The sequence below is a fragment of the Hevea brasiliensis genome, chromosome 17, assembly GCF_030052815.1.
Source record: "Hevea brasiliensis isolate MT/VB/25A 57/8 chromosome 17, ASM3005281v1, whole genome shotgun sequence".
In the NCBI taxonomy this organism is placed as follows: Eukaryota; Viridiplantae; Streptophyta; class Magnoliopsida; order Malpighiales; family Euphorbiaceae; genus Hevea; species Hevea brasiliensis.
In genome coordinates this window covers 41,861,831-41,887,200 of record NC_079509.1, presented here as the reverse complement: position 1 = coordinate 41,887,200, position 25,370 = coordinate 41,861,831, and the positions used below count along the sequence as shown (strand labels likewise).

Genomic DNA, 25,370 nt, shown 5'->3' with positions numbered 1-25,370 from the left:
AACTACAACTTTCATGAAGAACACAAATCTAAATTATGCCTTTAACCAAGTCATTTAGCCACCCAAAGTTAGTAACTTAAAACTGCCAGAATCAAATTAGTGCCCAGAAAATCTGGGTTAGACCAATCTGGCAACCATGTTCAAATGGCTATGACTTGAGCTACAAAACTCCAAATAGAGTGATTAAAAAAGGAAAATAAAGTTAAGACAATAAGGAACAATTTCTATGAAGAAAACTTAGCCAAATTCTAACAGCAACATGATCAATGGAACAGTGCAAAACAAGACACCAAAACTGAAAATTTGCAATTTTTCCTAAAAGACTTAAAATTTGAGAAAACAACCAAAACCAACAAATTAGGTAACCAAAATGTAGTATGTGGGTGAAATTGGAATTCCTATACCTATTAAGCATTAGAAAGTCAACACATTGACTTTGAATAGTATCGTGAATAGTAATCCCGAAATATAAATTTTGAAGAATGTTAAGTTTAGCATATTAAAGCTTGGTATAAGTAAATTTGAATTTATTTTTGGATTTATGATAAATTGTGATACTGAAACACTGTGAAACTGTGTGTTTCAGTAGAAAAGAATACCGAGAAAGAACCCGAAGTGTCGAGTCAAGGCCAAGAGGCGACTCGTATAAGGTTTGTGCACAACATATAATTTATTTAAATTTTCTTCTGCAAATTATTTTTAAATGAATGGAGATATTAAATTGTGACACAATTGTATTGAAATGTGTATTATGCTTTTGCATTAAATTGTTGAAAGTTTATTTGTGTATGTTTGAAATGGCAATAAATGTTTAGTAAATTGTTAAGATGATTTTGAAATCACAGTGTCATGACCATATATTTGAATACCTCACTAGCATGACTAGTGGGGGAAAATCAGTTTCGAATTTTAATTCATTCTCTGGCTAAAGTGTTGAGGTGTGTGCTAGTAGAAGAAGAAAAAGAATGGGTTCCCATATATTTGACCTAGCTAGCCTTGTGATGTGACTTCTCATAAGCCTCTGGCTATTGAGATTAATATGTTTCGAATGGCATGATATAACTGTGTGTTTTATGAAATTTATTTTGAGACTTTTGAAATGAAATTGTTTGGATTAAAATTTTATAAGTCATGTTTTGAATTTTTTTCTCATGTTCAGTTCAATTTTTGAATAAGTATGATTTAAATCTCGCATAAAGATTATTTTAGTATGTTGTGTACCACTGAATCCTAGTACTCAGCGATGACTGTTATTGCTATCATAGATATAGAGACTAGAGGAGCAGCAGAGTGAGTTGCTAAGAATTGTGGAGCCATCTTCCCTAAAGTTTTATTGGGTATGTTTTATACCCTGATTGTAAAAATTATTTTGATGTATGTAAATGTAGAAAATGATCATGAGCAGTTGTATAAAACTTGTAATAAATTTTAGTTTGGATTTTTCTAATGTAAATTTTTGGAATGATATATGTAAATTGTTTATCCTTAATGAAATATGAATGGAAGTATTTTGTTTTAATTTGAATGAAATCACTTAGTATTATTTTGGATGATATTGAATTGGAAATTATGGATTTGAATTTTTGGAATTTGAGAAATGATGTTAAAATTGGTTGTGATGGATGTTGATTTGATGAAGTTGGTGTGATAAATCATTGAAAGTACTTTTTACAGGTATTTGAAGAGCTGTTTTATCAAAATACAAATGGCACTCTGCCGAAATTTTTCTAAAATTGCAGAAATATAAAAAGGGACAAAAATTTTAACTAGTTTTCAAACTCTAATTAAATGTTTTAATACCTATTAGAAAATGCTCACCACTTCTAACAAGTAAGAAAATGATTTTAAAATCCCTTGTAGGGTACTTAATGAGTTATCGGTAGGTGAAGTTCGGTAGTTCATTAGGTATTCTACGAGATCATGTTATGCCTTACAGAGGGGTAAGGTGTGACATACATGGGTCCCTACAGATTACACAGGTCCAATTACACGACCCGTGTACTTTTGTTCCTCCATTGGCTCTCTGGCTTTCATCTGGCAGAAGGTTACACGGGTCTGTGGCTTTGTTTACATGACCCGTGTAAGGTGTATCAGCAACTTTTCTCAATTCTTTGACCTTTCCAAGTTTCCTTCCGGACTCCTATGCCCTGGGGCTTCACCCAAACACCTGAAATGATGCAGAAAATATGGAATTAAGATCTTGACAATAGAAATTACAAAAACTAATGAAATCAACTACCATGCATGAGATTACTTACCTAAATGCTATGAGATAGTATACAAATGTGCTTAAAAACATCTATACAATTCAATTGTATCAAATGCCCCCAAACTCAAACTTTTGCTTGTCCTCAAGCAAAATAAGACTTTGTTTTAGAACGCACTTTAGGGAAAAACTCAGGAATATAACCAACAATTCGATAAGCGCATAATTGAACTCCTCCAATCCTTCATACCATTCACCCTCTTTCAAGGCATAAGGGTTCTAATAGTTTCCTATTCGGAACTTCACCTCCTTTCATAGTGTTTTGACTAGTTATTCCTCTGTGCAAAGCTATTAATAAGTCACAAATAACTTATTTTATCAGGATAAATTTGAGAAACACTTACTCCTCTAAATTTGCCTCTATTATGGATGATTGTAGTGATTTTAATTTAATTCCAACTCCATAGGCATATCTCGATTCTCTATCTCCACTAATGCAATATTTGCTTTTCAAAAGATCAAAAGGTCTTTAAAAGGGTTGTAATGGGGCTAAAGGGATAATGACTTGGTTGTCAATGAAAGGTTTTTAGGGAATGCAAATATGAGGGTAGCATGGTGCATAAAATATCAAGTATACTAAGTTTATTCTACTGATTTTGTATGGAGAGGAAGGGCTTTTAGTTTCTTATAGTGCTAAGCGTGTTTCCATGATACTTATCTTGGGACTCTTTTTCCCTTTTGCTCTTTCTCTCTCTTTTTTTTTAAAATTTTTTTTTATGTGTATGTCCCTTTGTCCTCTCCCCCAAACTCATTGCTTTTGCTGGGTTATGAAGGCAGATTTTTCTTTGGTTTTAATTTCACACTTGTACTCTTTCTCGAGTTCTTCATCCTCTCTCCATTTTCCTTTTTACACTTAATATACTTTTTACTTATGCATTTAGCTTCCTCAAAAGGGTAGGTATGTGTTTAGGCTAGGGGCTAGGTCAATAATTATGGGTAAACAAGGAAAATCATATAGGTAAAAATATAGGCTCAAGTTGGGGACAAGTGACATATTGTGACTAAGAGTGGCTAAGGCTTAATTTGGCTATATCAAAGAATGCCTTAATCATTTCTTCATCAAGCATATGCTAGGATTTCGCCTTAATAGGTCCAAGAGATATGCTCTAGAGCTGGTGAGGCATTTTCAGGTTTGTTTATATTTCAAGAAATTTCTCCTAACTTCACAAGTTCGATGTGACAGATTAATAGTTATGAAGGGGTTTAACTAGTCTAGTTCCACTAAAGAGATTAAGTTTTTCACAGACATCATGTTAAAATCCTTTTTTGCCTATCCAGATACGTTCATTCCTCTATCCCGTGGAGTTCAATTATTAACTTACTAGAAATTGGTTATAGTTCTAAGTTTCACAATTCAAAGTTCAAAATTTTCAAAAAATTTTTCAATATTTTTTTGGAATTTATATACACAAGAATAATATAGCTGAAATTAAGCAATGTAATGATATGCAAGACATGAAATGTACTTGTACCCTCCCAAACTCGAATTGGACATTGTCCTCAATGTCAACATAATATGCAAAATTAGAGAAAACCGTACAAAAATAATAAGAAAGCATATCATGTGTTAAATATGGAAAGGTTGGACAAAAAGCAAATAAAAGAGACCTATGATTGCAGTTTAGGACTAAGGTATGTAAGATTTTATAATAAAGAACCTATCCTATAGTCCTTGCTCTGAAAGGTCTCTGATGGTGATGATGGCGATGATGGCTCCTCTTCATCGAGCCTCTCCATTAGCATGTCCAGCTTATTGTGGGCTTCCTGGAGGCTGTCCTCGATTGCTAGCGTCCTGTTGTTGATGGTGGTCTCCATATGCTGTAGGCATGTGAGGATCGGGTCTCTGGGTGGTGGTGTCTATGGAGGCACTCGAGCAGGGGACTCATGAAAGAATGGCTCTTGGGCTTCCGCCTGTGGCTGCAAGGTCTCGCTAGGTCCTTCTTATGCTTCGTCTCTTCGAGGGATGGCATTCCCTTCGGCATCAAGCAGGTGGCAGGTGTTGCCGACCTTCTTACATATCCCTATTGATATTAGATGGTTTGATCAATTTTTGATGTTTTGCTGACGGAGTGCAGCCTGTGATCTCCTGGGACGAATCCGAAGTGGAGGACAATGGTTGTGATGAGGCCACCAAGCACGATGTGCCCAGTAGGCTGGTGAGATTAGCGGTGGAGGTGGTTGCACAAAAAGAAGTCAGTGCTGCAGCGCTGCCCAGTGACAATAGACAGCAGGAAAAAGATCTCGTTGGTGTTTACCACACCAAGGTTGTCACCATGGCCCATGATGGTGCGGGCGGCTAACCGGTGCATGTAACGCAGTGTTGGACTGGTGATACCCAAGGATTTTGACTTGTTAGAGTTATAAGACTCCATGTTCGGGGCTATGGAATACAAGAAGTCAATGCTGTTGTAGAGCATGAGGTTTCGAGGGATCTCTTGGTGGCCAGTGCTGTCGAAGCTGAAGATGGCATTAAACTCATCTACATTCATTACCCAGTCGACACCAAGGAGGCGAAATTCAATTCTGCCTCTATCTTCCTTGTCGGTGGGCCATAAGATGACCTTGAAACTGCCCAAAAACTCCAGTATGGTGTCCCGGTATGTGGGGAATTAGAGTTGGGCAAACCTTGTCCACCCGATGCTATCGAGGAGTCCGTTGATCTCTTCTTGTAGCCCGATTTGCTCCAGTAGCATGAAATCCACGTATTTTGTGGAGCTAATTTTCTGGGTGTGAAGCTGGGTGCACATGGCCTTGTGGGCATCATCACGAAATCCCCAAGGAATGGATAATTCGGGTTGTGGAGCGAATAGGGCTGTCCGGATTGGTCTACCTAGAATTTCTGGGCACCTAATTTGGTTCTGGTAGTTTTGAATCACTAACTTTGGGTGGCAAAACGACTGGGTTATAGATAGAATTTGGGTTGTGTTCTTCATAAAAGTTGTAGTGCTCTGTCATACCTTTCCAATTCCATAAAAATCAAGTCATTTGGACCTGTATAGCTCCAGTTATGGCCAAATGAACAAATACTATTCATTTGGTCATTTTGGTACAGTGGCAGTGCACTACACCCAATTTTGACCTACTTGTTCATTAAGTTATGGTCATTTTCTAGGCATGATTCCTAAATAAAAAATGTGCTATTATGTGTCTAGTTTCATTTCCAATTGGCTCACACCAGGGAATAAGAGGAAACTAGTAGGGCAAGAGACGTTGTTGGTGATGATTTGGAGATACAAACTAAAGTTGAAGGGAATAGGAGTGAGACCATGTATAGGAGGGCAGTAGCACAAAAATTTGAATGGTTTGCTATGGTGTTAAACAATCTTCAAGACTCCATTGAGGGACTTAGAACTGAATTGAGGAGGGGTCATGAAGATAGGAATCAAAATAGGGAGAGACATGAGATAGGTGTGGAAAGGTTGAATTTGGGTAGAAATGGGAGAGGTAGGAGAGAAAATGTAAGAGAGGAACAACATGACCATGAATGGGAAGAGGATCCAGATGAGGAAGATTAGGCAGAATTTGAATTTGATGAAGACCAACTGTAACACCCCTTACCTGCCTACAGTGTAACTAAGCAAGGTATGCCACATTCGGTGCTGGAGCACCCTATCATGTCTTGTCGTATATCATGTTAATTTAATTTTATTATCTTACGTGTAGAAATATATATATATATATATATATATATATATATATATATATATTTTATTCACATATTATTTTGGTGGAGACCCAGACGGAGTCTCCTTTGTTTTTATTAGTGTATGGCGGGTTTTATTATTTACCTGTTAAAAACAATTCCATATCATATGTTATACTATCCATCTCATTCTTTCCATATGCCATGTCATATCATTTCATTATTCATACAATTTTTAAGAAAGTAAATTTTCATTTCATTCATATAAAATTTACATACAGTAATGTACAAATTATATACAATCTCAAAAATTTAATTACATATCTCAAAATAATTTACATCATTACTTATGTACAATGATCAAACTGCAAAATTTAAATATACATGAGCCCTACCAAAATGGACTGCTGAGGTGACAATCTGCACTGTAGTGGATCTGATCAAAATCTTGTATAGGCTCTATTGCTGCTGTTGCTACTGGTCTCCCATACCTACGTGATGGAAAAACTAACGAGCTAAACATAACGCTTAGTGGTGCATAAATAAAAGTAGAAATAAAAATGACTAAATAATTGAAAGTAACTATTCTATTTATAATTTTATAAATTTTGAGTCATTCATGACTTTGGTTGCTCCTTAGGAGCATATTAATTTACTGGGATATTTTCATGTAATTATTTAAATATTTAAAGCTTATTACTCATATTTGTGTCCAAGTAACCTATAACAAACTATAAAAACTGGATACACGGGAGTATACTAGTTAAACATCCATATGTCTAACATGTATATATCTATCATGTCAGACACAAGACCAGCGGACAGGCATAAAGCCAGAAATTATAATAGACACAATGACCAACGGGCAGGCATAAAGCCTATAGAACAACCATATCAAACATATATTATCTATTAATGATTATTTCTATGGGTTGTACTGCAATTTGTAGTCCCTAATTGGTATACCAATCGATCCATGCTATATAAATAAGTCTAGGTATACTTTGGGCAAATTAGTATTTTTAAGTACTTATAGTTTCATATTATGTAATAATTATATTTTATAGCATTTTCATGTCACTTGTAATGGGAAACGTAAGTCTCACATGCATATTCATGTTATTTTTATGTTTAGCAAATTATTTTAGTTCATTTCATATCATATGCCAAGTCATTTTATGAACCTTTCTCAAGGTCCAGATTTGATGTCTTAAATTCACCTAGCAAATTGTTTAAGAAGTGGCCACTGTTTGGCCACACTCCCTTCATGGAAGTTGTTCCTCTATGTCTTGTCTCTGTTTTCCTTTTTGAATCATATTATTTGGAGTTTTAGAACTCAAGTTATGGTCAAATAACCAAAACTAGTTCATTAACTCACTTTAGTTTCAGAACCAGGCAGATTTTAGAGTCAAAATTTACCTAATTATTTGGACATATTACAGCCACTTTTAGCCCTAATGTTCTCCATAGGAGTTGTTACCCTATGTCTTAGGATCACTTAGATTTAAGAAATACAATTTTTCAAGTTTTGTAGAATTAATTATAACAAATTAATTGGCCTGGAATCATGTACCCTGTGTCTACAGGATTCCAGGTTCAGGTGAGTGGCTTTGTCTAGCATTTTAGGGTTCTTACACTCGAAATTTAAGGAAGGTTCCTAAATAAAAGTTGGATCCCTGTCTCTTAGGTTTCCAGAACAGTTTGGCTCATCACATTTGGAGTTTCCTAGTGGGAGATATGATATAAACACTATTCTGGGGTCAAATGGCTATTTAGTCAAATTCTAGGATTCGGTGTACTGACTTGTTCTAGCAATATCACCTAGTTCCCTTTAGTTTTGGATTTTGGAAACATCAAAATTGTATTTTTATGTCTTATAACAATTTTGGCACTGGTTTCACTACATTTTCAGTTTTTTGGACCAAGTTATGACATTTTTTCCAAAATTGGTCGGATAGGTTCAGTGACAAGAATTTCTAGGCAGTTTTGGTTTTGGTAGTTTTTACAAGCTAAATTTAGTTAGCAATTTGATTAAGTTATAGTCAGAATTTGGGTTTCTATTATTCATGAAAGTTGTTCTACTATGTCTAAGCTTTCCATGGGTTCAAGAATCAGGTCATTATGACCTTTCTAGAGTAAGTTATGGCCATTTGAATATTTACTGTTCATTTGGTCATTTTCCTAGGTCCAGATTAGTGTTGTCCGGATTCAAGTAGTTTTTAGGTCAGGTTAGGGACAGTTTTTGGGCATGGTCTCTTCATGAAAATGGGGCATTATGACCCTAATTTCATCTCCAATTTGCCTCACACCAATTGGAGCAACACAACTCTACTTATAGCTTAAAAACTACACTGGACTCATGGGTCTAAAAATCCTGCATGAAAATCAGCACTCCCAATTTTAAATCCACCCAACTTCCAAACTTCAATTCACATTCATAGAACTTCTAATAGTCAACAATTGGTCTCAACATCATCAATTTCAATTCTTACACAAATTTCTCCAAAGTTAGGTCAAAAACCCTAACTCAAATTCACAATCTCTTGCAAACACATGCCAATCAATTTAATCATCATATATACTCATCAATAACACTAATAAACTCAATTAATTTCATCAAAATCATCAAATCTCAACTCAATTTATGGCTACCAAATTTTAGGGTTCCTACTTGCGAATGATTTTCTTTTGATTTCATGAAATTTGAACCTAATTTAGAATGCTTATACTAATTAAAGAAGAGTAAGAGTGTGTATAGTGCACTAACCTCTTTGGAGCCAAGTGCAAGCCAACCAAAACTTCAAGTTCTTGTCTTCTTTTCACTTTCAAACTCTTCACCAAGATGAAATAATAAGGTTTAATGTTAGTGGCTAGTGATTTGGTGGTAACAATCTCAAGAAAATTGAGCTAAAAACAAAGTTAACAATGGTGGAATGGGTTGTAAGAGGAGTTCCGCCAAAGTAAATTGAAGAAGAAGATGAAGCTTGCAAATGATAAGAAGGTATTAAAGAGATTTGTCTTATGTTTATATGTCTGTCTAAATTTAATTGGCTTTTAATTTTTAATGATGTTATCACCACATCATGCTTAGGTCATAAACTTTATTTTTTTCCTTTTCTTTTCTTTTCCCCATTTTCATTGCATTTTTCATGATTTCAATTTATTTTATGTGTTTTAATCTCTCTCATTTTAATTGATATTTAGGTCAAATTTCAACTCTGGGGTTGAAATGACCAAAATGCCCCTCGTTATGCTTATCAGGTCATAATTGTCTATACTTATTGGCACAATTTTATTGAATTTTCTTTGACATTTTTAATATCATTTAAACCTCATAGAGCCTTCAATCTGGTCCCAAAAATTTATTGCACAGGATTCCTTGTGAGTCTGGGGTCGGCAACTGTCTTCACAGTCGTTTTCCATTATGGTCACCCATCGCCGGAGTCTCGGCTCCTTTAACTTATTAACATTTAATTTCTTTTATTTTTCCTTAATTTTTCTTGGTCTTTATTCAGTCAATTTATGTCTCCTCACCCTAGTTTGAATGTAGTTTCAGACATTCTGGCTGTCCGGACAGACATTGATCACCGAAACAGTAAAACGTATGGACTACCAAAAGTGAGGGCATTACAGTGACCATTTCACTTTAGGGGTAGAGGAGTTAGGCCACCAAGGAAGAAGAGGAGGACGAGTAGCTAGGGATGATGAAGTAGGGGGAAGAAGACTGAATGAATACCATGGTGAAAGGGAGAGATTGGATAGCAATGTAGGAAGTATCAAAATGAAAATTCTAGCATTCTTTGGCAAGAATGACCCGATGTGCACTTAGAAAGGGAGAGGAAAGTTGACTTGATCTTTAATTGCCATAATTACACTAAAGAGAAGAAGGTGAAATTGGTAGCCTTGGAATTCAAGGACTATGCAATAGTATGGTGGGATCAAGTGCAAGCCCGTAGGAGAAGAAATAGAGCTAGAGCAATCCAGAATTGGGAATACATGAAAGATGTGATGAGGGATCGGTTTGTACCACCACACTATATTATGGAGTTGCATCAAAGACTCCAAATACTAACTCGAGGTTCCAAAAGTGTGAAGGACTATCACAAAGCTATGGAGATGGCTATGATTAGGGCTAGTATTGAGGAGGATGCTAAAGCTACCATGGCTAGGTTTCATAGTGGAGTTACACCACTATGTGGATTTGAATGAGCTAGTGCAAATAGCCGTGAAGGTGGAAAAACAACTTAAGAAGAAGCACTTAGCTATGTATGGGGGAATTGCATATTTGGCCTTCAAACCTTCATGGAAGTCTAATGCTGATTTTAAGGCAAAGATTGAGAAAACTACTCCTAGTCACACCAAAGAGTGGAAGGGAAAAGAGTTTGAGGGGAAGGAGAAAAACACCACTTCCATTGCTCCAAATGCTACACAAAGAAGTAGGGATATAAAGTGTTTCAAGTGTTTAGGGAATGGGCACATTGCTTCCCAATCCCTTAACAAAAGACTAATGCTCCTTACTAATGATGGAGAGTTGGAGAGTGAGGAAGAGAGGGAGGAAGTGCAAGATGAGGATGATGATGATGAAGGTGCTTATGGAGCAGAGGGGTATGATGCTAGTGTTCTTGTGACCACGTGTTTATTGACCACATAAGCAAAGGAAGAGAAGGATAAGGAGCTGATACAAGAGAGAACATCTTCCACACTAGGTGCAAAGTAAAGGACAAGCATTATAGTGTTATTCTGGATAGTGGAAGTTGTTGTAATGTAGCTAGCTCACTTATGGTGGAGAAGTTGGGGTTACCCACTTTCAAGCATCCTAAACCTTATGGATTACAATGGTTGAATAATTGTGCAAAGGTGAAAGTGACCAAGCAATGTGTTGTTCCATTTACCATAGGCAACTATCATGATGAGGTCTATTGTGATGTGATACCTATGTAAGCTACACATTTGCTACTTGGGAGATCTTGGCTGTTTGATAGAGATGCTAGTATAGAAGGCTGAAAGGATACCATTACCTTCATGATGGATGGTTGAAAGGTCACCTTGCTGCCATTAACACCTTCTCAAGCTCACCAAGACCAAATGAACATTATGAAGTCCATAAATGAGGTAAAAGTGAGTGTGAGTGAAAATGAAGGAGAGGCCGAGCCATCTAGTGGTAAAATGAGAGATGAAGGAGAGAGAAAACATGAGAAGAAAGATCCCAAGAAGTAGGGACAAGGCTCGAGGCAAAAGGAAAGTAACGAGAGAAAAGCTAGTTTGTATGCTAAGGGAAGAGAGGTGAGAGAATCCTTATGTGCAGGGAGGCCATTGTTTTTGTTAATGTATAAAGAAAATTGTTTGTCTATTTCTAATGTTCTATTCCAAGTATTGCTATTTCTTTTTTACAGGAATATGAAGATGTCTTTCCAAATGAGTTGCCTCCAGGATTACTACCCATCAGAGGGATTTAGCACCAGATTGATCTTGTACCTAGAGCATAAATACCAAATAAACCTGCATAGAGAAGCAACCTTGAAGAAACAAAGGAGCTACAAAAGCAAGTGGAGGAGCTTCTGGAGAAGGGATATATGAGGGAAAGCATAGGTCTGTGTGCTGTGTTGGTGTTGTTGGTACCTAAAAAGGATGGGATTTATTGCATGTGTGTGTATTACAGAGCCATAAACAGAATCACTGTAAAGTATAGACATCCCATCCCTAGACTAGATGACATGCTTGATGAGTTACATGGTGCATACATATTTTCCAAATTTGATTTGAAAAGTGGTTACTATCAAATTAGAATGAAAATTTGAGATAAGTGGAAAACTACTTTCAAAACTAAATATGGATTGTATGAATGGATGGTGATGCCATTTGGGCTCACAAATACGCTAAGTACTTTCATGCGCTTAATGAATCACGTGTTGAGATCTTTCATTTGAAAATTTGTTTTTGTCTATTTTGATGATATATTGATTTATAGCAACAACATGGATGAACATTTGCATCATTTGAGACTTGTCTTTGATGTGTTGAGAAAAGAAAATTTGTATGCAAATATAAAAAAGTGTTCTTTTGTTTGGACAAGGTTGTCTTTCTTAGTTACATTATGAGTAGTAAAGGAGTCTAGGTTGATGATGAGAAAATCAAGGCTATTAAAGATTGCCCAACTTCTAAAAATGCATCTGAAGTCAGGAGTTTTCATGGATTGGCTAGTTTTTATAGGAGATTTGTGCCTAATTTTAGTTTAATTGCTGCTCTTTTAAATGAACTTGTAAAAAAGAATGTTGCATTTGAGTGGAAGAAGAAACATGAACATGAACATGCATTTTCTGAACTTAAAGATAAATTTTGTTCTGCACCCTTATTGAGCTTACCTGATTTTAATAAAACATTTGAGATTGAATGTGATGCATGTGGTGTAGGGATTGGAGCGGTTCTCATGCAAGAGAAACGACCAATTGCATACTTTAGTGAGAAATTGCAATGAATTACTCTATTTATGACAAAGAGATGTATGCATTAGTTAGGGCTTTGGAAAATTGGCAAGATTATTTGTGGCCTAAAGAATTTGTCATACATTCTGATCATGAATCCTTGAAGCATATTAAAAGCCAACATAAGTTGAGTAAAAGGCATGCAAAATGGATTGAATTTGTTGAGTCATTCTCATATATGATTAAATACAAGCAAGGAAAAGAGAATGTAGTAGTTGATGCACTTTCTAGGAGACATACTTGATTCTAAATTGCTTGGTTTTGAACATGTTAAGGAATTGTATGCAAATGATGAGGATTTTGCACAAGTGTATGTTGCATGTGAGCATGGTGCATTTAAAAAGTTCTTTAGGCATAATGGGTACTTATTTAGGGAAAACAAATTATGTGTGCCTAACAGCTTAATTAGAGACTTGCTTGTGATTGAATCACATAGAGGTGGGTTGATGGGGCATTTTGGCATAGCAAAAACACTAGACATCCTTAGGGAACACTTCTTTTGGCCATATATGAGGAGAGACATTGAGAGAAAATGTGCAAGGTGTGAAGCATGTAAGAAGGCCAAATCTAGGGTGATGCCGAATGGCTTATGCACACCCTTACCCATGCCTAAGGCACAATGAGTTGACATTTCTATGGATTTTGTGTTAGAATTGCCTAGGTCACAGAGGGGTAATGACTCTATTTTTATGGCAGTTGATAGTTTCTCTAAGATGGTGCACTTTATAACATGTAGAAAATGTGATGATGCATCTTATTTAGGTAACCTATTATTTAGAGAGGTAGTGCGCTTACATGCCATTTCTAGAACTATTATAAGTGGTAGAGATGTAAATTTTTATGTCATTTTTGGAAGGTGATTTGGGAAAAGTTGGGAACTAAGCTTTTGTTCTCCACTACTTATCACCCTTAAACAGATGGGCAAACAGAGGTAGTAAACAAAACTTTGTCTACACTATTAAGGGCTATGATTAAGCAAAATTTGAAGTCCTGAGAGGATTGCATACCATTCATTAAGTTTGCATATAATAAGGTAGTGCATTCATCTAGTAGTTTCTCACCATTTGAATTAGTGTATGGCTTTAACCCACTAACCCCTTTAAGAGATTTATAGTGTAGATGGCAAACAGAAGGCTGAAATGGTCAAGAGAATGCATGAACAAGCTAGGAGCCAAATTGAGGCTCAAAATGCCAAATATGCTTTTAAGGCAAACAAGGTCGAAAATCACTCACTTTTGAGAAGGGTGACCTTGTATGGGTGCACTTAAGGAAAGAGAGGTTTCCTAACCAAAGAAAATCCAAATTACAGCCAACGAGTGATGGAGCATTTAGAGTGGAGGAGAAGATTAATGATAATGCTTACAAAATTGACCTCCAAGGTAAGTATGGTGCTATTAGTAATACTTTTTATGTTTCTGATTTGTCTTCTTTTCAAGATGCAAATCCAAATTCGTGGTCGAATTCTTTTTAAGAAGGAGGGGATGATGAGGACATCATGGTGGACCTTGAAGCACCATAATTCAAAGGAGCCATAACAAGGTCAAGAGCCAAAGCTTTACAAGAACTAATCATGGAGCAATAAGCCCTAATACATTCGGCCAACACCATGGGGAGTCAATTGGAGTGCTTTACAATATTGCAACTACATATTCAAGGTGATCCTAGCATGATCGAATTGGAAGGAAGCTATTTGGAGGCTTGCTGACTTAGCATGCCATGTGAATGGTGACATGGCAGCTTGGATTAGGTGGTAGCACTTGTGGATGATGTGTTGGCATGCTCACCTACCATTTTGGTTCAAGTCATTATCCATTGTACAAGTGTTGAGTGGGAAATGTCATTATCCAACCTTTTTGCATTTTTTGCAAAAGCTAAAGTTCCAAATCTAGTTTTAAGACAATGGTAGACTTTGGGGATAGAAATATGACTTTGGCAGACTTGAGGGGAAGAAATCTAACTTTTGAGGCCTTCCTTTTCTAGTTAAGTCATTCAAACATTTAAGGAAAGGTATTGTGTAATAACCAGCCAAGCATGGACCATTAAGCATTTGTCATGCTTGGCCAAACAACCATATAAACTCCTTCTTCATTTTGTCAATTTTCAGATCTGGTTTTATGTTTTTAGAACTCTATTAAGAGAGTTTGTAAGAGCTTAAGCTCAAATACTCTTAAGTAAGGCTATGTTCTTTGCTAAGTTCCACCTCGAACTTAGATTCAATACAAGTTTGTCACTTAAATTGTCTTAATCATATAATTGAGATTACTTGGCACAAGTTACCATTTTGTTTCAAGTGCTCTGACTTTTTGTAATCTATTTTTGTTAGTTATTATATTCAAGGTTTCTCTTCTTCAAATTAGTGTTGTGGTTTTTTTGGTAATGTTTAAGTGTGTTTGAGTTGCTTGAGTTAATCTTGGTTACTGGAATAGATCCTTCATGCTTGGCCAAAGCTAACATACCCATCCTTAGTGATTCGATTAGGCTTTCATCAGCTAGTTTGAGCTGCTCAACCTATAACAAAGAGCTTTATGCTTTTGTTCGTGCCTTAGAGACTTGGCAATACTACCTCTTGCCAAGGGAGTTTGTTATCCAGAAAGATTATGAATCCTTGAAGAACCTAAAAGGACAAAGTAAGCTGAACAAATGGCAGGCCAAATGGGTGGAGTTTCTTAAATCATTCCCATATGTGATCAAGTATAAGAAAGAACACTCCAACATTATGGTCAATGCATTATCTAGGAGGTATGTTTTAATTTCTTTGCTAAATATTAAGCTGTTGGGTTTTGAATTGATGATTAGGCAATATAAGTCGGATAACGACTTTTCTTCTATCTATGATTCTTGTAAAGAGAAAGCCTTTTAGGCATTCTTCTAACATGATGGCTACCTCTTCATAATGGGAGAGTTGTGTATTCCCAACTATTCTATCAGAGAATTGTTGGTGAGGGAGGCACATGGAAACAGTTTTGCTGGCCATTTTAGTGAAAAGAAGACTTTAGAAACCTTAAAGGAGCATTTCCATTGGCCAAGTATGATAAAAGATGTGCACAAAGTAGTGGAGAAATGTGTGGCATGCAAGAAGGCTAAAAGCAAAGAGATAGTGCAAGGGCTATAAATGCCTCTTCTAGTTCCTAATCACTTATGGGAACATGTGAACATGGATTTTGTGCTTCGCTTGCCCAAAACTCAAAGGGGTAAAGATTCCATATTAGCTGTTGTTGATTGATTTTCTAAAATGGCTCATTTTGCTCCTTACCATAAAACTGATGATACTTCTCTTATTACTAACCTTTTCTTTAAAGACATTGCTAGGTTGCATTACTAACCTTTTCTTTAAAGACATTGCTAGGTTGCATGGTATTTCAAGGAGCATTGTTTCTATAATGACCCAAACTAGGGGCCATTACCGACACTAAGGATCGAGTCAGCTTAAGGCTACCAAAACCCATAGCAAGCCTAAAACCTGAGAAACATACATGTATTCCTGCATCTCACCATTTAAACATACTTCAAACCATTACAACTTAGTCTTTTCATCTATACATAAACATCCTTAACATAAAAATGGTTCATAATTTGAATCTTAACATACATAAGATCCAAAGTATAATGGTTCTACATGCATACTCCCATAAAGGGATAAGATAACATATTCATCATCATACTTGATACTATTACATAACTCCAATTTTCTTTAATCACCAACATTATGCTATCCATTCATAGATTACATATCCATCTACTCATACATCATACATAAAGGGAAAGGTTAAAGCTATGCCTGATGCTTTCTCTTCAATATACTCTTCTAATCCTATAATCCTACATTTGGGGGGTTAGAGGAATGGGGTAAGCTTACACAAGCTCAATAAGTAACTAACCATTAATAATTATATCATTCATTCACACATGTGCAATAAATCATTCACGTGGGTTTTCACATCACAAGCATTTCACGTAAGATGGACATTATCACCAGTAACTCCCCAAACTTTCTTTTAAAATATGACTTATGTCATGTACCCTAGGGTAACTTACAGATCTCCCTTGAAGGGCAACTTAAAGATCTTCCTATGGGACATTATCACCTTACTCGAATGGAAGCTATTCTCGGATCCGTACCCTTCCGAGTTCCTCAAGTTCGATCTTATAAAATTGGACCCCAGAGTATTGTATAAGGTTTTAAAAATCTATACATATCATAAATATCCTATTCTAAGCCCTTAGGAACCATGGAATTATGTTTTGGAACCTTAAACTAGAAGGGAAAAAAAGTCAGGTAGAACCCACTTCAGCTACCAAAGTCCTGAACTTTGATTGCTGAAGTCTTAAACTTCGAACAACACTTTTGTCTAATGCTACCTTCAGCTATTGAACCTGGAAATTTTTTTAGATTTTCCAAGAAACTGTATGATTCAGCTGCCAAACCTAGGAATTTCCAAAATTCTCAAGTCGAAACCTGTAGATTTCTTCTCCCATCAACACCTAAACTCATTTTAAAGTTCCAAAACACAATCCCATCACATATACACATCTTTAGAGCCTAAAACAAATATGAAAACATGCTTAATACCCACATACATTAATCAAAAACTCAAATCCTAGATTTTCCCCAAACCCAACTTAGCATATACATGGATTTCTTCAAATCTATCAAGAGAAACTAGCCATTTAAAGCTCATAACACTTAAACATAACTATTTTAACCATAAAACCTACAATTTCAATAGAAGATCACAAAATCCTAACTTAAACATGCATAAATTTCCCCAAAAACTTAACTTAAAACAACTTTTCATGAAATTAAAGTTATAAAAATATAATCCCTCATCAATTCTCTTAGATCTACCCATTAGATCAAGAAGAAATGAATGTTACCTCTTTTATTGGAGCTTGGAGAAGAGAGAACCAAAACCTCAAAGCTTGAATCTACTCTTTCATACTTCTAAATGAAAGAATCCACCTCTAGATCTTCAAAAACTTAAGGAATACTCTTCCAATAGCTCCTTGTATGCCCCAAAGTTGAGAGAGAGAGGAAAGAAGAAAATCGTAAGTGTTTTTGGCAATAAAATAAGCTTTAGACCCTTTTTATGACTCTCTATCGATGAACTTTTGACTGTCGGAGTCTATTCTATCTAAAAGTGCTTTTGAGTAGGAAAAGAGGCTTCGGTTGCCAAAACTCATTCCGCTAGAAACACTCACTTAAAAAATTTTTAGAAATAAAAGCTTTAAAACATTTTTCTTTCTTAAATACATTTTGAACACAACACACATGCATAAACATACTTTCACATTTTACCACCACTCTTTTATCAGTGAAGTTTTACTTTTCACAAGAATATTTCATCAAGGATAGATATTTTGACATAAAAAAATGGTGGGTATTACAGCTGCAGATCGTGATGCCAAGTTCCTAAGCTATTTTTGAAAGATTTTGTGGAAGCAGCTTGGAACTCGCTTCCTCTTTAGCACATCCTGTCATTTTCAAATCAATGGGCAAATGGAGGTGGAATAGAACTTTCTCTACCTTGCTAAGAACTATCATTAAGAAGAATTTAAAGAGTTTGGATGAATGTTTAGCCTATGTTGATTCGCCTATAATCGAAGTGTGCACAGTTCAACTAAGCACTCTCCTTTTGAAGTAGTCTATGGATTCATTTCAATCACGCCAATGGATTTGATGCCAATTCTTGTTCAAGAAAGAGCCAATGTTGATGGAGAGAAGAAGGCAAAGATGGTGAAGTCTATGCATGAGTAAGTTAGAAAGCTCATTGAGACTAAAAATGAATAATACAGCAAACCTGCTAACAAGAAGAGGAAGCAGGTGTAGTTTGAACCTGGTGATTTAGTATGACTTCACTTGAGGAAAGAGAGATTTTTGAATTAAAGAAAGTCCAAGCTAATGCTAAGAGCTAATGGTTCATTCCGTGTGGTAGCAAGGGTTAATGATAATGCCTATAAAGTGGATTTGCCTAGTGAGTACAATATTTCTACTATTTTAATGTAAGAGATCTTTTTCCTTACTTGGAAGATAATTTTGAAGATGAGGAAAATTAAATTTAAGGGCAAATCCTAATCAACAAGAGGGCGATGATGTGCCACACAATGATATGACATACAAGGGCCCGTTGACTAGGTCTAAGAGCAAGCTTATTACTTTGTTTGCCTGTATTTATAATTAACGAAGTTGGGCTTGACTTGTTAAGTCCATGGGGCGTGTGAGTTGGGCGCATATTAAAATATCTAGGTTTAAGTTAAAATAAAGATAATTGACTAAGTATGAAGAAAACAACTCCATACGTGTGTAAGAGGCCCTATTTGCTGTTTGGAATTGATCAAGTCAAAGAAATCAGAAGAAGATTGTGTTTCTTGTAAATAAGGAAGGAAATAAGGCTAAAAAGTTAATCAAATCTCCTCAAATTCATGCATCAACATATAGGTAGATTTCTGCATTTTTTTTTTTAAGATTCAATATTATTCCTTATTTAGAAGATTATTCAAATTTCCTATTTAATAATCTTACTATCTCTACTTTATGGTGCTTGTAATTAGCTTATATAAAGCTCAATTCTTATAAGCTCAAAACATTATGAGTTGTTTATCATAATAGCAAGTGCTGCTTTTTTTTTCTTATTAAATATTATTTGTTTGTGGTGAGGTTTTAACTTATCATAAAAGTTCCTTGTGTGGCGTCTTCGTTGGGATTATATTTTTTGTGGAAATATTAGTTTTATTAAAATTTATATTTCATAGTTATCCTCTTATTTTTGCTTTTTATTATTGTTGAATCTTAATTCATAAAATGCCAAAAAGAAATTATTTCCTTTTTAACAGAATTCTGTTAAAATTTGATTTTTGTGTGTCTCATTGCTTTATCTTGGCTTATTTTTAGTAATTAAATGTATTTTTTATTTTTCATAACTAATTAATTTCATTCTCTCCTTCACAAGACAAATGGGCAACACATAGTTTCTTGAGTGACATCACGTTGACAGCACTTATTCTTTACCATAGTTATGAAACACTTATCCCTTATCCTTACCATAGTTATGAAACACTTATTCCTTACCATAGTTATGAAGCACTTATCCCTTATCCTTACCATAGTTATGAAACACTTATCCCTTACCATAGTTATGATTGCGTCCTCAACAAGCTACACTAGGATGTATCGCGTCCAAAATTTGCAAGACTTGTTCTATAAATGTCTCAAAACAGACTACGCATTGTTTAGGTTGCGTCCCCATTTTGGCAACACCATACACGGCATCTCAACAAGCCACACAAAAGCGTAGCAAATTTCAAAAATTAAGGGCAAACAAAATATCAGAGGTCTTAAAAGGAAACAAGATTACAATAATATAATCAATCTCGAACTTAAGGTTAAAGTTGAGAAGTCAAAATTGAGATTGTGGGATACTCAATTTCCTACGAGGGGTTGTACCATTTCATTTTCAAATCCAATCAACCGTATTTGTTGGATACCGACTTTCCTGGTTTTGTTTATATTTGAGTAGAAGAGATTTGTGCAATTTTTTCAAAGCAAATAGTACGGAAATTTTTATCAAAGTCTCAAAGAAAAAACCAGAAGATAGAATTTGTCAAATATAAGACCATAAAATTAAACAAAGAAAACAGATCATTAAATTTCGTAAACAAAAATTGGATACCGAGCTTTCACATGCTAATCAAGCCTAAGCATAAACTATCTTCTTTCTTCTTTCATGACAGCCAAAATCTTTGTCCTCTTAATCTTCCTCGTCACTCTCAATCTGCGGGCGCAAGCCTGGATCAAAGCTGCCTATTATGATTGTACTTCTCAGCTTCCTGTTCCCAGCGTAAATTCTGCTCTTTTTACCCACCTTTATTATGGTTTTGCTGATATTAACAGTTCCAATTACCAGCTTTCCTTCGATCTCTTTTCCAATGATTCAACTGTCTCTACCTTCACAACTACGATTAAACGTAAGAACCCATCAGTGATCACACTTCTATCTATCGGGCTTGCTTATGGAAACTACTCCACCTTTTCTTTAATGGCCAGCCAGCCTTCTTACAGGGAGTCTTTTATCAGATCCTCAATAGAGACAGCCAGGCTTTATGGCTTTGGTGGTCTAGACCTTTCTTGGCTCTGGCCTAACACAAGCTTTGACATGAAAAATATTGGAGTTCTCTTAGATGAGTGGCGGGCTGCTATAAATTCTGAGTCAAGAAACACGAGTGAGCCACGATTAGTCTTGACAATGGCTGTTCATCACATGCCGATTATTGGTGCCACAAGCTTTCCTGTTGAATCAATTCTGAGAAACATAGATTGGGCAAATGTTATAGCATTCGACTATCATGTGCCCTTAAAGGAGAAAGTGACAGGAAACCATGCTGCTTTATATGATCCTTCAGGCTATTTTAGTGCCGATTCTGGTATAAAAGAATGGTTAAGAAGAGGATTTCCAGCAAGCAAGCTTGTTTTGGGTGTGCCTTACCATGGCTATGCATGGACGCTTCTGAACCCAAATGACAATTCCATTGGTGCAGCAGCCTTGGGACCTGCTCTGACAAAGGATGGTTCTGCAGGCTATAAGTTGATTAAATCATTCATCTCCGGTTATGGTTACGGAGCCACTTCAACCTACAATGCTACGTATGTAGTGAATTACTTCACCATTGGTCCAATCTGGATCAATTTTGATGATGTTGAGGCCATTAGGACTAAAATTTCATATGCCAAGACGAAGCAACTACTCGGTTATATTTCCTTTCAACTCGGTAATGATGACAACTGGCAGCTTTCTCAGGCAGGTGGGAAATTGCTTGTTTGGTTTATGTCCACAGTTCTTATTTATTTTGTTTATTTGGCTCTGCGTTGGAAGATAATTGAAATATCAATCATCTAAAGCTCATTGGTTATAGTTAATATCCATTTATATAATATTATTTTTTCCTTGTTTCTTTTGTGTTGATGTGTGCAAGTGTGGCTCTAATTGGTGGGAAAAATTGACAGCATATGAGGTTGGTAAAGATCATGAAAAGAAGAAGCCATTATCATTAAGGATTATAGTTTCACTTCCACTTGCAATTGTAATCCTGCTCTTCCTACTTGGTTCTTTGTCATACTATATGAGAAAAAGAATGCTCAAATCAAAAGGTACAATAGACTTTCATAGCCTATATGAACACTGATATTTGAGTATCCCTTTATCGCAATGAACATGGCTATTGTGTTCCTTTTGTCCATCTCATATATGGTTTAGGAAAAAAGGATTCAGGCAAAGAACAAAGCTTTGAAGTAGGACCAAATACAGCACTAGTGAATGAAGATTCAGACCAGAATGCTCCTAATCTGCAAGTATTTACTTTTTCTGAGATCAAATCAGCTACAAGAAACTTTTCAAGCGAAAATAGGCTAGGAGAGGGTGGCTATGGACCTGTGTACAAGGTAAACTTTCAACAGAATTGTCACATATTCACGGTTAATAAGGAAATATTAAGAATATTATATATATGTTTGCTCTACTATTCTTTACCAGGGTAAGCTTGAAAGGGGACAAGAAATAGCGGTGAAGAGACTGTCTAAAACTTCACATCAAGGGCTTAAGGAGTTCAAAAATGAGGTTAAACTTACAGCAAAGTTGCAGCATGTTAATCTAGTGAGACTTTTGGGATTTTGCACTGAAAAGGGAGAGAAAATGTTGATTTATGAGTACATGCCCAACAAAAGCCTGGATTTCTACCTATTTGGTATGTGCATATATTACTTGTTCATTTCATCCCTCAATAGAATTATATACATGTTCATAATTCTGTTGTGATGTAGACCATAATAGAAGATTGAAATTGAATTGGGAACGACGCGTTCACATCATTGAAGGGATTGCTCAAGGGCTTCTATACCTCCAAGAATACTCAAATTTAACTATAATTCACAGAGATATTAAAGCCAGCAACATTTTGCTCGATAATAAGATGAAGCCAAAGATTTCTGATTTTGGCATGGCAAGAATTTTACAGAATGAGAGCAAGGAAGCCAAAACAGGCCAGATTGTTGGAACGTAGTAAGCTAATTGTCTCTTAGGAAATATATTTGTACATATAATTAACATAGACTATCTAATATATTCATATGATATGCAGTGGCTATGTACCTCCTGAGTATGTGAAACGTGGCACGTACTCGATGAAGTACGATGTTTACAGCTTTGGAGTTCTGCTTCTGCAGATCATAAGTGGCAAGAAAAATACATGTTTTTATGGCTCGAGCGAAAATCTAAACCTTTTGGAATATGTAAGTCACACGCTTCTCTGGCTTAATGTTGCATGCTTATCAAGTTACTAGACCTTAGAAGACTGATTTTGTTATTAATTTACAGGCTTATTAATTTTCTTATAAAAAATTTACAGGCTTATGATTTGTGGAAAATGGAAAATGGAATGGAGTTTATGGATGAAACACTGGACGATTCATTTTCTTCATGTAAACTCTTGAGATGCCTGCAAGTAGCCCTTTTATGCGTGCAAGAAAGTCCAACAGATAGACCGTCAATCTTGGAAGTTTATTCCATGCTAAAAAATGAAAATGTAGCTATCGCTTGTCCTAAAAGACCTGCTTTTTCTGTCAAAAGTGGTGAAGACAACGAAAATAGCATTTGTTCTATCAATAATGTATCTATTTCTCAGATGGTGGCCCGATGACTTTGTCTGTTATCGGTGTCTATTATTAGATCAAGAATTTTGTTCTATCAACAATGTGTCCATTACCCAAATGTTACCCCAATGACTTTGCCCTTTTGCACTCAATTATATATATATTTTCAAGGGAAATTTATTGGTTGATTTTATTTCCCTTTTGATTAATAGAATATTATCATCAAATCATCGATTTTGAAGACATTTTATTCAAATACTTTGACTTGGCTAAAGGAAGATAACAATGAAAGAGGAGAATTTTCTCTAGTCTTGCTAATATTTCACAGTAGCGATCAAATATACTTGAAAAGTTTCCATAGTTGTTGTTTAAATTTTATTTAAAAAGAAATATTAATTAGAACAAAAATTAATTATTATAATCCAAATTTTGCTTTACTTATTTAATATTAATATATTACTATTTGTGATTTACTTAACGAAGTACTGAAACATTGGATTCTAAATTAAGAAATGCCCACAATGAGCTAGCTATAGGTATGATCATATTGGTATGAAATTTGAGAATAAAGAGATTAATTGCTCATATATATGGTCTATGAATTCTATGCACACAAAACTTGTTTTTATGTTAAACAAAAGGTTAATGATAAAAAAAAATGTAGGAAAACTTATTTGTTGGTCCTTGGATTTTGACTGATATTATAATTTAATTTTTTCATTTTAAAAATTGAACGATTTAATCTCTCATTTATATTTCCATTAAAATCAAAGATCCTTCTGTCTAATATTGCCATTAGTTTCAATAAAAAGATAAATATACTATTAATTCAATTAAGAAAAATTTACTACTTGGCTCCTGGGATTTGACTGATATCATAATTTAGTCCCTATTTTTGAAAATTGAATAATTTAGTCTCTCATTTATGCTTTCCTTCAATTAAAAATAATAATTATTAAAAAAATTAATTCTTTATGTTCTATAAAAAGAATTCAAAAAAAAATTTTAATAAAAATGAAGTTAATAAGAAAAAAATATAAATTCTAATAATATCAGCAATTATTAAATATATGGACTTAATCATTCAATTTCTAAAATACAAGAACCAAGTTGTAATATTAGTCAAAACCAAGGGTCAAATAGTAAATTTCTGAAAAATGTAAACATTTGCTCAACTTTGTAATTGTAATCCGTTATTCTAATTTGATTAATAACATATACAACTTTTTAAAATTATTATCGATGATAAAAAATTTAAATAGGAAAATATAGGATAAAATTCTCAAAATTGCTAGCATGATAATGTTAATCTTATGAGATTTGAAATTCTATATTGAAAATATGGAATTTAGATGGACTTGAATTCTTTCACTTCAATAACTAGTTTTTGGGGTGATTCTCTTAAATCTATAATAATTGATATCACAATAGCTAAGATTTTAAATTTGCAATTTAAATGGATTTGAACTATTTCAGCTTTCCAATTTTTTTTTTTCAAGAAAAGATTTTCTTTTTTTATTTTAGGTTGAATCTATATATAATTAACAATAATCTAGCCAAAATTCATATGTTACGATAATAGATAAGACTATGAACGACCACATTCACTGTGGAAGGAATGAGATGGGAGAAGGGAAGAACTAAAATAAGTAGAGGGAAGTAATATTAAAAAATTTACAATTTTTTTGATATTGATATTAATTTCAAACAGAACTAAATTGTGAAAAATGATACATATAATCGATTCTAACTAATTAGAGATTAAAACTTAGAGGGCGTATGGCATCGTTGTTACCATTTTTCATTTATTTTCTTTTTAGAAAACAAAAAACTTGTTCTATTGTGGTGTTGCTGTTTTTCTTTTTGGAAATCATTGAGGTTTTTATTTTTACTTCTCTTCTTCTTTTATCTTAATTCCTTTAGTTTTAGAAATAAAAAACTAAAAAACTACAATGACACCGAGCGGAGCTTTAGTTGTTGCTATTAGTGTATAGTTTGTGTTGGAATAAACAAAGTCTACTCATTATGGACCAACACGGTCTAGGCCCATATTAGTGGATATAAAATTTGTGCACAGTAACTAAGATTATAGTGTCAATATAAAATACTATCCCTAACCTCCTATTTGGATTGAGTGCAATGTAGTTTGTTAATGTATCTTATTATATCATATTAATATTTTATAACTTGTGATTAAATGAAGAGATAAAATAATCTGAGCATATCAATTATCAAATAGAAAAAAAAAAACAAAAATAACATTTTTTTTTTCTCTTTGGTACCTTGACTTAAGAAAATTAGAGTCAAGAAGGTGAGCAGGCAAGATTTTGTGGGACTTTG

The 25,370-nt window shown here is 34.7% G+C and overlaps 1 protein-coding gene across 1 annotated transcript; it reads left to right on the top strand.

Annotated features, from left to right (window-relative positions):
* Nucleotides 1–20,011: 20,011 nt before the first annotated feature.
* On the top strand, nucleotides 20,012–23,218 carry LOC110656513 (receptor-like serine/threonine-protein kinase SD1-7). The gene is made up of 7 exons (XM_058139671.1): nucleotides 20,012–21,187; nucleotides 21,390–21,533; nucleotides 21,640–21,824; nucleotides 21,916–22,126; nucleotides 22,203–22,440; nucleotides 22,520–22,670; nucleotides 22,787–23,218. The coding sequence occupies exons 1-7, from the start codon at nucleotides 20,113–20,115 to the stop codon at nucleotides 23,075–23,077; spliced, it is 2,295 nt and encodes a 764-aa protein (XP_057995654.1). The 5' UTR covers nucleotides 20,012–20,112; the 3' UTR covers nucleotides 23,078–23,218.
* The last annotated feature ends 2,152 nt before the right edge of the window (nucleotides 23,219–25,370 follow it).